The 13,476-nt window shown below is 41.0% G+C and overlaps 1 protein-coding gene across 1 annotated transcript in view; it reads right to left on the minus strand.

The window, feature by feature from the left end:
- LOC132401707 (outer dense fiber protein 2-like) overlaps positions 1-13,476 on the minus strand; it is an 82,801-nt gene that overhangs the window by 28,764 nt on the left and 40,561 nt on the right. The window contains exons 9-12 of the mRNA XM_059983816.1: positions 11,556-11,741; positions 10,089-10,198; positions 4,992-5,127; positions 2,694-2,804 (exon numbers count right to left, since the gene is read on the minus strand). Of these exons, the coding sequence (XP_059839799.1) occupies positions 2,694-2,804; positions 4,992-5,127; positions 10,089-10,198; positions 11,556-11,741 (543 nt within the window). The remainder of the gene's footprint in view (positions 1-2,693; positions 2,805-4,991; positions 5,128-10,088; positions 10,199-11,555; positions 11,742-13,476) is intronic.

The raw sequence follows: 13,476 nt of genomic DNA on the forward strand, positions 1-13,476 counted from the left end.
CCATTTGCCTTCTTAATAACCTGTTGTACCTGCAAGCCAACTTTTTTGTGATTCATGCACAAGCACTCCCAAGTCCCTCTGCACAACAGGACTTCCTGACGAAAGGTCTCAGCCTGAAATGTTGACAGATGTTAAGCTAACTGGCCTATCTATAGTTGCCCGTCTTTTGCCTACATCCTTTTTTAAAAAGTGGCGTGCCATTTGCTGTTTTCCAATCTGCCAGGACCTGCCCAGAGTCTAGAGAATTTTGGTAAATAATTACCAACGCGTCTACCATAACCTCTGCCAATTCCTTCTGCACCCTGTGACGCATCCCATCAGCACCAGGGGACTTATCTACCTTCAGGCCCTCTAGTTTGCTCATCACTATCTCTTTAGTGACAGTGATTTTATAGAGGTCCTCACACCCCATTTCATCCATAACATCCTTCTTTGGCATATTAGATGTGTCCTCCACCGTGAAGACTGACACAAAATAGTTGTTCAATGCCTCAGCCATTTCCTTATCACCCAATATCAATTTCCCCTTCTCGTCTTCCAAGGGACCTACATTGAATTTAGCTACCCTCTTCTGCTTTATATATTTATAAAAATTTTTGCTATCTGTTTTTATATTTTCTGCTAATTTACTTTCATACTCTATCTTCCCTTTTCTTATTTCTTGTTTAGTTGTCCCCTGTTGCTTTCTAAAGTTTTCCCAATCATCCAGTCTCCCACTACTCTTTGTGACTTTGTACACGAGCTTTTAATTTGATATTATCTTTTATTTCCTCAGTTATCCAAGGCTGGCTCTCCCCACACTTATTGTCCCTACTTTTGACTGGAATATACTTTTGTTGAGCGCTGTGAAAAATCTCTTTGAAAGTATACTACTGTTCGTTGACCGTCCTACCAAACAGCCTGTGCTCCAATCCACATTAGCTTACTCCTCTCTCATCCCGGTGCAGTCTCCCTTGTTCAAGCATAATACACCAGTTTTAGATCTAACTATTTCATCTTCCATCTGAATGTGAAATTCAATCATACTATGATCACCCTTTCCAAAAGGATCCCTGACTACAAGATTGTTAATCTTACCTGTTTCATTGCGCAGGACTAGATCTAAGACAGTATTTTCCCTTGTATGTTCACTAACACACTGTTCAAGAAAGCCATCATGGATGCATTCTATGAAGTCCTCCTCAAGACTTCCATGACCAACCTTATTCACCCAATCTATGTGGAAGTTAAAATACCCCATGACAACTATCATTCCGTTCTTGATTCATTTCCACTCCTCTGTTTTCACCCCACACCCTTTGATGCCCTGGCTAATCAAGAACCAACCTATCTATCTTTGCCTTAAATACACTCAGTGATTTGGCCTCCACAGCCGCTTATGGCAACAAATTCGACAGATTTACCACCCTCTAACTAAATTAATTTCTCCGCATCTCAGTTCTAAAAGGACGTCCTTCAATCCTGAAGTCGTGCTCTCTTGTCCCAGAATCCCCTACCATGGGAAATAACTTTGCCATATCTAATCTGTTCAGGCCTTTTAACAGTCAAAATGTTTCCATGAGATCTCCCTCATTCTCCTGAACTCCAGGAAATACAGCCCAAGAGCTGCCAGATGTTCCTCATATGGTAACCCTTTCATTCCTGGAATCATTCTTGTGAATCTTCTCTGAACCCTCTCCAATGTCAGTACATCCTTTCTAAAATAAAGAGCCCAAAACTGCACACAATACTCCAAGTGTGGTCTCACAAGTGCCTTACAGAGCCTCAACATTACATACCTGCTCTTATATACCCCTAGAAATGAATGTCAACATTGCTTTTGCCTTCTTCATGACTGACTCAACCTGGAGGTTAACCTTTAGGGTGTCCTGCACAAGGTCTCCCAAGTCCCTTTGCATCTCTGCATTTTGAATTCTCTCCCCGTCAAAATAATAGTCTGCCCGTTTATTTCTTCCACCAATGTGCATGACCATAGACTTTCCAACATTGTATTTCATTTGCATTTCTTTGCCCAATCCCCTAAATTATCTAAGTCTCTCTGCAGGCTCTCTCTTTCCTCAACACTATCTGCTCCTCCACCAGCACTCCTGACAGCACATTCCTGAAAACAAATCCTTGCTCTGCATGTCTCTTTTGAACTTACCCCCTCTCACTTTATATGCACGCTTTCTGGTGTTTAATATTTCCACACTGGGAAAAAAAAAACGTGATCCTGGAAGAATGATACCATTTTGGCCAAAAGGTACAGTGTTCTACAGTTTTGATTCATTTTTTACATTTATCTTGCTGTCTACATGCTGTTGGAATTTACATCAAGACACATCTATTTATTTGGCACATCAGTCATCCACTGCAGTCTTCATTTAGTCTAACAAAGTGCTTCAAAATAAAGCCCATTTTATAGAAGAAAGGGAACTTCATTTTTGATGATAGCCCTCTTCCTCATCAAAGTTCTATTAACCAATCTGACCAAACCACTTACAGCACATTTGATGAGATACAGTATAATTTTACACTTTTAAGATACTGGACATTACCAAAATTTAAGTGTTTTATCATGCACAAAATGTTTCTCACCATTTTGCTGGTACAGTCACATAATTTTCAATTGGATCTATGATAACCTCACAAGGGCTTAAAAAGGCTTTTCAATGCCCTTTTAAGTAATTGGCTTTGGCTGTATCTTTTATTACCTGAGTTTCATATTGCAGAGCAATCTCCTCTTGTTGTTTGGCTTTGGTTTTGAGCTGCTGCAGTTCTGCTGCTGTTACTGTGGTCCTTTCTTCTAAAGCTGCTAATGAAACCTGTGAATAATAATGCCATAGCATCATTGAGTAGCACACAGCAATTATAACAGTTCCTCCCTCCTAATAATCAACACTTAGATTACTGTCAGAATCAGATTTAATGTCACCAGCATATGTTGTGAAATTTGCTATTGTCTGTACCTCCTTCCTGATGGTAGCAATGTGAAGAAGGCATGTCATAGATGTCAGGGTCCTTAATGATGGATGCCACCTTTTTGATGCATCGCTCCTTGAAGATGTCATGGATACTACGGAGGCTAGTACCCATGATGGAGATGACTAAGTTTACAGCTTATTTTGATCCCTACAGCTTACTTTGATCCTGTGCAGTAGACCCTCATGCCAGTCAGAACTTTGAGAGTGTCTTTGGTGACATACCAAATTTCCTCAAAATCCTAACGCCACTGTCATGCCTTCTTTGTAGCTGCATCATGCACCAATAAGTTGCGTTCAGGTTAGATCCTCAGTGATATTGACACCCAGGAACTTCATATTGTTCACTCATTCCACTTCTGATCTCTCTATGAGGATTGGAGTGCATTCGTTTGTTTTACCCTTTCTGAAGTCTGCAATCAGTTCAGATTCAGATTCAGTTTAATGTCATTTAGAAACCACAAATACAATGCAGTTAAAAAATGAGACAGCGTTCTTCCAGAACGATATCACAAAAGCACATGACAAAACAGACTACACTAGAAAATCCACATAACGTTTGGCAATCCCCAATCCAGAGTCCAGAGAGGCTGCTGCGTATTAATATTGCGCGACTATCTTAGCACGTTCCCTGGAAAGGAGCTCCAAATCCACTAGACAAAACAATTCCAAAAACTAAAGCTACAAGACCTGCACAAAACCACATAATTACAACATATAGTTACAACAGTGCAAACAATAGCATAATTGATAAAAAAAAACAGACCATGGGCACAGTAAAAATAGTCCAAAGATGTTAAAAGACTATAAGTTCGAAAGAAACCACCACACCATTTCCACAAGTCCTCAGGGTCCCGATAGTCTCACCTAACTGATATTGAATGCCAGGTTGTTGCTGTGACACCACTCAACTAGCTGGTATATCACACTCCTTTACGCCCTTTCGTTACCATCTGAGATTCTACCAACAATGGTTGTATCATCAGCAAATTTATAGATAGCATTTGAGCTGTGCCTAGCCACGCAGATATGGGTGTAGAGAGAGCAGAGCAGTGGGCTAAGCACATCGCTGAGTTGCACCAGTGTTGATTGTAGCAAGGTGGAGTTGTTATTTTCAGTCCTCATAGGTTGTGGTCTTCCAGGTTACTGGCTGATGAACACTGAACACTACTGCACAGTACAACCTACTAATCCACTCCAGGAGAAATTTAACACTTGCAGAGCCCTCCATTATTATATTGTCCTTATGCCTATCTATGAGTTTCTTAAATGCCCCTAATGTACACAGTCACGACTCTGTGTAAAAGGAACTTATCTCCTTACACCCCCCTGTGCTTTCCTCCAATCACCATAAAATTATGCCTGCTGGTATTAGCCATTTCCACTCTGGGAAAAAGGCCATCTTTGCCTCTTATCATCTTGTACACCTCTATCATCTCCCATCCTCCTTTGCTCCAGAGAGAAAAACTATTTAAATGGAAACCTCCATTTGAATTCCTAACTTTATGTTAAAGATAATTATTTTGGGAAAACACATACAAGTATGTGTTCAAATGCACAGTAAATAGAATTTTAAATAATTCAAGGAACAAACGCAGGCATTGAGAAATATCTTGACCTTAACTTTCTGAGAAATAGCAGGACTGGCACGAAAGAAGAGGCCAATCCATACAATTTGACATAAAATGCCAAGGGTGATAGGCCATGTTATTTTAAAATGATAACATTCTCAACTGGGCAGAGAAAGAAAATGAAAGGAGTTTATTAAACGTGACATAATGTGCAATGAGCTGCCAATGTAAGTGATGGATACAGGCTTGACTGCAACATTTAAGAGCAGTTTGGAGGAGTATGTGGATGGCAGCTTCCTGTAAGGTCACCCCTCAGTTGCCTACATTTCAGTGAAAATAAACAGTCATTCCTTGAAATTCCACTCAATGCAACACCCTAGGAAATCTTCTGCACTTTTTCTATTGCTAACATATCAATCCTGTATTAATTCCAAATTAACGTTTAAATGTTCTACTGAACTTTTAATTGTGCATTCTCCTTGTGGAGACAAGCATTTTCTGAACTGGTGATATGCAGTTTCTCCAGAAGTTCACGGCTTGTACATGTGGCCCTCTCTGTAGTTTTCTTAAGCTGCTCCTTTAGAGCATCTGCTTTCCTGTTTGAAATAGAAAGTGCAATACCACAATTATCACAAACCAACATTTTCAGCAAACACACCCAATTAAACACAAAAAGTGCACAATCCTTCCGAATACACACAAGATGTACAAATAGTATTCAGTTATATTACTCTAGAAATATTATGTTTCCACCTCTGGTATTAATATTAAGGAGAGCACAGTCCATAAACTCAGAAGCTTGCTAACCATGCTGGCAGTGTTAATGCAGGGCATATTTAGAACTAATGACATTGATTCCTTGTCTAGGTTGCTGTTCTATCAGGTTAAAAATAGCAGAGTCAACTATGCCATACCAAATGTTCCCAGGGAAAGGAATCAAAGTCTAGAAGGAATAGGTACAAGATGAGAGAGGAAAGATTTAAAAGGCACTTAAGGAGCAACTTTTTTTTAAATGCAGAGAATAGTACATATATAGAACAAACTATCAGAGTTAGTGATCGATACAGGCATAATAACAAATTATTTAAAAGAAATTTGGTATATGTACATGGAGAGGAAAAGTTTAGAGCGGAGGTTCCCACAATTTGGGGTCCACAAATCCCTTGCTTAATGGTATTGGTCCATGGTATAAAAGAGTTTGAGATTGCCTGCTCCAGAGGGATATGAGTCAAATTCAGGCAAATGGGAGTAGCTTAAATGTGAATCATGGTCAGAATGGACAAATTGGGCAGAATGGCCTGTTTCTCTGATGTATAAATCTACAATCCACTTAAGGAGTTAAATATATTCGTCTCCTTCTAAGGTTCAGATAGATAAAGCAATATAACACTTGACATTGGCTGTCTCTATTATAGTAAACTGAGACTAGGTGTGCCCTATGCCAATCCTTAAATCAGGAATGCTTTTCACATATGGATAACTAGTTCTGATTCAAAGGCGTAAGAAGCTCTTGGGGACTTCTTAGCGTGTCTAAAAGGCGACAAACTAGGCTAAGAAGCAAAGCAGGACAAGTTTTTAATGGAGAGAGGAAATTGTTTACAGATCAAATGATACAGATAATTAGCAATGTAGAAACAATTTTAAGGAGGAGATTGTTATCATATAGAAGTAAACTTAAAAAGGAGGTGGAAACATCCAACTGTAAATGTCGAGAGAAAGAAGAAATATGTTCCATGTTGGGGAAAGAACAGAAAAGTGGCTTTGGCTACTCTGGTCACTGAATTATAAGAAAAAGATCAACAAAATGGAGAGAGTACAGAGGAGATTTACTAGAATGTTACCTGGGTTTCAGCACCTAAGTTACAGAAAAAGGTTGAACAAGTTAGCTGTTTATTCTTTGGAGCGTAGAAGGGGTTGAGGGGGGACTTGATAGAGGTATTTAAAATTATGAGGGGCATAGATAGAGTTGATGTGGATAGGCTTTTTCCATTGAGAGTAGGGGAGATTCAAACAAGAGCACAGGAGTTGAGAGTTCGGGAGCAAAAGTTTAGGGGTAACATGAGGGGGAACTTCTTTACACAGAGAGTGGTAGCTGTGTAGAAATAGCTTCCAGTAGAACTGGTAGAGACAGGTTCGATATTGTAATTTACAAAAAAATTGGATAGGTATATGGACAGGAAAGGAATGGAGGGTTGTGGGCTGAGTGCAGGTCAGTGGGATTAGGTGAGAATAAGCGTTCGGCACAAACTAGAAGGGCAGAGTTAAGCCTGTTTCTGTGCTGTAATGGTTATATGGTTATATGGCTAGATATCTTTCAGAAAGAACTAATCAAGGCTATATACAGTACTGTGTAAAACTGATAGGCACATACAGTATATCATGCAAAAGTCACTCCACTCTTTAAGAAAGGAGGGAGGCAGCAGAAAGGAAATTATAGACCAGTAAGTCTGACCTCAGTGGTTGGGAAGATGTTGGGAGTCAATTGTTAACGATGAGGTGATGGAGTTCTTGGTGACACAGGATATGATAGGACAAACTCAGCATGGATTCTCAAGGGAAAACCTTGTGTGACAAACCTGTTGGAATTCTCTGAGGAGATTACATGTGGGATAGATAAAGGGGATGCAGCGGATATTATATATTTGGATTTTCAGAAATCCTTTGACAAGGTGCCATACATGAGGCTGCTTACCAAGTTACGACCCCCTGGTATTACAGGAAAGTTATGAACATGGTTAGAGCATTGGTTGATTGGTAGGAGGCAGTGACTGGGAATAAAAGGATCCTTTCCTGGTGGCTGCCAGTGACTACTGGTGTTCTGCAGGGGTCAGTGTTGGAACCACTTCTTTTTATGCTGTATATCAATGACTTAGATGATGGAATAGATGGCTTTGTTGCCAGATTTGCAGATGATACAAAGATTAATGGGGAAACAGGTAGGCTGCAGAAGTACTTAGATTAAGAGGATGAGCAAGAAAGTGACAAGTGAAATACAATTTTGGAAAATGCATGGTCATGCACTTTGGTAGTAGAAATAAATGTGCGGACTATTTTTTAAATGGGAAGAAAATCCAAAAATCTGAGAAGCAAAGGGACTTGGGAGTCCTTGTGTAGGACACCCTAAAGGGTAACTTGCATGTTGAGTCGGTGGTGAAGAAGGCAAATGCAATGTTAGCATTCATTTCAAAAGGTCAAGGATACAAGACCAGGGAAGTGATGCTGAGGCTTTATAAGGCACTGGTGAAGCCTCATCATGAGTATTGTGAACAGCTTTGGGCTCCTTATCCAAGAAATGATGTGCTGGCATTGGAGAGGGTTCAGAGGAGGTGCACAAGGATGGTTCTGGGAATGAAAGGGTTATCATATGAGGAAATTCTGATGGCTCTGGGGCTGTACTTATTGGAATATATTGGAAGGATGACGGGGGAACTCATTGAAACCTTTCGAATGTTTAAAGCCCTGGACAGAGTAGATGTGGAAAGGATGTTTCTTGGGGGGGGGGGGGGGTAGGTCTTGGACAAGAGATGTGGAGAAATTTCTTCAGCCAGAGGGTGTTGAATTTGTGGTATTTGTTACCACAGGCAGCTGTAGAAGCCAGATCACTGAGTGTATTTAAGGCAGACATCGATATGTTCTTGAACGACCACAACGTTAAAGGTTATGGGGAGAAGGCTAGCGAGTGGGGCTGAGGAGGAGGAAAAAAGGATCAGCCATGATTGAATGGCAGAGCAGACTTGATGGGCCAAATGGCCTACTTTGCTCCTATGTCTTATGGTCTTATGATATACAGTATATAGTTAGGGTGCCCAAGGCTTTTGCATGGTGCCACATAGAATATAGAAATCTATAGCACATTACAGGCCCTATGGCCCACAATGCTGTGCCGACCATGTAACCTACTATAGAAATTGCCTAGAATTTCCCTAGCGCATAGCCTTCTATTTTTCTAAGCTCCTTGTGCCTATCTAAGAGGCTCTTAAAATACTCCATTGTATCTGCTTTTAACATCTCCCATCACAACAACTCCAGTATTATTACACCGTTCCAGAATCTGCCTCCCTATCTGCTCCCCCATATCGTTGTTATTATTGGGGTGGGTCTATAAAAAAACATCCAGTAGAGTTATTGCCCCTTTCCTGTTTCTGACTTCAACCCACACTGACTCAGCAGACAATCCCTCCATGACTTCCCCCTTTTCTGCAGCCGTGACACTATCCCAAATTAGTAATGCCACGCCCATGACCCTTTTGCCTCCCTCCCTGTTCTTTTTGAAACATCTAAAGCCTGGCACACTCAGCAGCCATTCCTGCTCCTGAGACATCCAAATTTCTTCAATGGCCACAAAGTCACATTTCCATGTATTGATCAATGGTCTAAGTTCATCTGCCTTGTTTATGATACTCATTTTATGTATTGCACTGTACTGCTGCCACACAAAAAAACAAATTTCACAACATCCTGTCCCTGGTACTCCTCTCTGCCACCAGTCCCACCCTTCTCCCATGGTGCTCCACTCTTGCCATTTCCAATAGCCTTTTCTGCCGCCACATTTAAAAACTTGCTCTTCACTCCACATTGACGAATACAGTACTGTGCAAAAGTCTTCAGAATCAGAATTATTATCACCGGCATGTGACATGAAATTTGTTAACTTAGCAGCAGCAGTTCAATGCAATACATAATCCAGCAGAGAAAAATAATAATAAACAAGTAAATCAATTACAGTATATGTATATTGAATAGATAAAAAACATGTAAAAACAGAAATACTGTATATTAAAAAAATTGAGGCAGTGTCCAAAGATTCAATGTCTATTTAGGAATCAGATGGCAGAGGAGAAGAAGCTGTTCCTGAATCACTGAATGTGTGCCTTCAGGCTTCTGTACCTCCTACCTGATTGTAACAGTGAGAAAAGGGCCTGCCCTGGGTGCTGGGGGTCCTTAATAATGGACGTTGCCTTTCTGAAACACCGCTCCCTGAAGTGATGCAGCCTGTCAGAAAGCTCTTCATTGTACCACTATATAAGTTTTTGAATGTATTTGACATGCCAAATGTCTTCAAAATCCTAATGAAGTATAGCTGCTGTTTTGCCTTCTTTATAACTACATCGATACGTTGGGGACCATGTTAGATCCTCAGAGATCTTGACACCCAGGAACTTGAAGCTGCTCACTCTCTCCACTTCTGATCCCTCTATGAGGATTGGTATGTGTTCCTTCGTCTTACCCTTCCTAAGCTTGCAATCAGCTCTTTCATCTTACTGACATTCAGTGCTGTGGTACCACTCCACTAGTTGGCCCATTGAGCCTGCTGTGCAAACTCGAGGAAGTGATTGAAGGAGATACAATAACAACGGGTACATGGATTAGGAAGGATCATGGTCCAAACACTGGTAAGTGGGACTGTCTTGGATGGGCATTGTGGTTGACATGGACCTGCTTGGCTGAGGTGCCTGTTTCTATGCTGTTTCTATGCTATGATCACCTATGTCTAAACAGAACTGAGACTGACAACAGTTCATTATTTTTAAGCATACCTTATATAATGTCTACTCACCCAGAAAGTGAAATGACTTCAGTTTCTAATTGGGCTTTGTCTTCTGCAACTGCACTGTACTGTCTGTTCCAGCTACCAAGGGTCCTTTGTGCTTCTAATAATTTCATTTCCTAAGAAACGATTCACACCAATGTCAGAACAAAGGGTTGTTTTGAGACCAAGGAGTTATGACCCCACTCTGTACTGATCCTGTAGAGTCGTACAGCATGCAAACAAGCCCTTCAGGCCAACTCATTCATACTGACTGTGTTACGAGTGAGCCAGTACTAATTCCCAGCATTTGGCCCATAGCCCTCTGATTATTTCCAATCCATGTACTCACCTAGTTGGTTTTTAAATGTTGCCGATATGTCTGTCTCAAACACTATTTCCAGTGTCATTTAAAAAAAAATACCACCCTTTGCATGAAGAAGCTGCCCCAGAGTCCATTTTGAATTTATTACCTCTGATCCTAAACCTCTGTCTACTTGTTTTTAGCATCACCTTCCTGGGAGCAGCTCTATATATTTTCACATTGTTTATACCCTTCATGATCTTGGATATCTCTGTCAGGTCACCTCTTCATTCCAGGATTAAAAGTCCTAGTCTTTACAACCTCTCCTAATAACTCACTCATGCCATGCCTCATGCCTCAAACGCTCACATCAAATCATTGATATAAATTACAAAGGTCGCAGCGCTGAACCTGTGGCACACACAAACCTCCATTCTGTACCTCTTGATGTACCACAGAGTCAGGGTGGTGGGGAGGAATGTCTCGATTAAGGAGACATAAGGCAGCCCTTCCCTATGCTGGCCTGCAAGTCACCATTGGGCAAGGTGTAGCACCTGCTTAGCACCCCCCTTCCCCGATTAGGGTCACGTGAGGCCATGGGAGCAGATGCTGGATGGCATATGAGTGGCTGGTGCCTATCGCAAGCCCTGGTTATGTGACCACTGACACCAGGCAGACAATGCCTGAAGTGTATTGATAATGGCTGGGGTCACCCGTCTTCTAAAGGCACTGCCCAGAAGAAGGCAACGGCAAACCACTTCTATAAAAAAAGTTTGCCGAGAACAATCAGAGTCATGGAAAGACCATGATCATCCATGTCAAAGGACATGGTACATAAAAAACAAAAACCACAGAGCCAATCTTCAATCCAGTCTTCCTGGGTAACAGTGTGGAACTCCAGCCATGCAAAGTTCCTCAAGCTGGGAGAGTGGGTAATTGTAGTGATTGGGAGCCCAGCTTACAAATTGAGTACTTCCCTGTTAATTTTACTTTCCCGATGCACATTCAACAACACTGGAAGATGACAAACAAATTAACAAGGTTAGAGCTCCTTTTTTAAAAATCAGTATGTTTTAGACATGCAGGGATAAATCACTGACCTACTGTTAGAATACAAATGTGTTCATCTTTATGTTGAAATGGAAGAAACGGGAGAAAAGTGCTTTTACAGAAACATTAAATTCATAAGATACCTTGTCTTTCATTTGAGAATTAAGGTTTCCCATGGCAGCTTCAAATCTCTCTGCTCTTCTTTTTTGAGTTTGTGCTGCCTTCTTTAAGACAGTTTTGTCCTCTTTAGTTTTATTTTTCACTGTCGATATCAGTGCCCTCAGGTGCTCAATCTGTAATCTCTTGTACGTTATTGTCCTCTCAAGCCTCTGAAATGTCGAAGATATGTTGACAATTCACCCAATATCTGCAAACCACCCTCTGGTGTATGCAAGTGAAATTTGTAATAAGGAAGTATTGAAGTTAAAAATATGCACAACAGGTTACATAATAAAGATAACTACTAGATTTTCAAAGGAAGCTTTGGGAATACCAGGACTTCCAAGTCATGATGATCTGCAAGGCTATGTATTCACAATGTTGTCTCCTCTGCATTGGAGAAACCAAATGCAGTTAGGGTGACTGCTCTGTGGCCTCTCTGAGCTCCTGGTGCCTGCCACTTAAATTCAACATCCCACACACACTCCAAACTATTGGGTCTGCAGCCTCCTGTAGCGTTTCAGTGAGCACCAATGACACCTCATCTTCTACAAGAATCTGAATTGGGTGTATCACGGACTCATATATCAAGAAATTTGCTGTTGCACTGGGGGACTATAATACAAAGCCAAAGAAATTACTATAAATTACAAAATAAACAATGCAAAAGAAAAGCTATAGTGTTCAAGGGTTCAGGGACTATTCAGAAATCTGATGGCAAAAGGGAAGGATCTGTTCCTAAATCTTTGAGTGTGGTTCTTCAGACCTCTGTACCTCTCTCTGATTGTAGGAATGAGAAGAGGCCTCAGAGGTGACAGTCCCTAATGATGGAAGCTAATGAAGGAGAGAGGGATGGAGGGAAGGAGAGAGGGAGGGAGAAAGAGGGAGAGAGAGAGGGAGGGAGGGAGAGAGAGAGAGAGAGAGATCTTTACACTCCAACCTTCCATTCACTCACAGACCAAATACCCTTGTGTATAGCTTGTCCTCCAGGTATATCCGGTATGTTCTTAATCAAAGACATTTACTCCCACCAGTCCCATTGATCTTGAGGCTTAAAACGTTTATATTACCTTTTCCCCCAGTTCTGATGGTCTTCAATCTGAAACATACCTCTGCTTCTTGATCCACAGATACATCCTGACCTGCTGAGTATTTCCACCATTTTTAAAATTTCTATTTTATCCCAGGCTACACAAGTAACAGGCAAGTTAATTTACCCACAAACTCTATTAGTTTTGCTAATATCTGATAATGATATACTCTGCAGTATTTGCATGGGCTTTCAGGATTATAAAGTGGTAAGGTAGTGAAGGAGTTAATGGTTCACAGCGCCATAAACCCAGGTTCAATTCTGTAATGAGTTTGAATGTTTTTCCTGTGACTCTGAGTGCTCCGGTTTCCTTCTGCATTCTAAAGACGTATGCATTAGTAGGTTAATTGGTTACACGGTGTAATTGGGCTCACTGGGCCAGAAGGGCTTGTTACTACACTGTGTCTCTAATTTAAAACATCTATATGTTACTTTTCACAGAAACCATCCAGCCTAGCCTGCCTGTTACCTATTGCAGCTGGTATAGGCTCACTAAGTAACACAGGCGGCATATAGATTTCAGTGAGTTTTGCTCCTCTCCTGCAATTTATTACAGTATGATTAGATTAACATCTTTATTGTCCAAGCAATGAATCACTGCCCTTTGAAATGCCGCAATTCAACTTGCAATGTGTTTTCAAACCTGTTTCTCTCGGCTAGCAGGAGCCTGTATGCCAGATTACTTTATTCTGTCTGCTTTACTGTCAAAACAAACATCGCCCCTTTCTCTTGGGGATTAGCACAGACTTCCATTAGGAGCAGATGCTGTCATCGCAGCAAACCAGCTACTATGCAGTCCAGTGTTGTCTAATCAG

This window comes from Hypanus sabinus, chromosome 11 (assembly GCF_030144855.1).
Source record: "Hypanus sabinus isolate sHypSab1 chromosome 11, sHypSab1.hap1, whole genome shotgun sequence".
In the NCBI taxonomy this organism is placed as follows: Eukaryota; Metazoa; Chordata; class Chondrichthyes; order Myliobatiformes; family Dasyatidae; genus Hypanus; species Hypanus sabinus.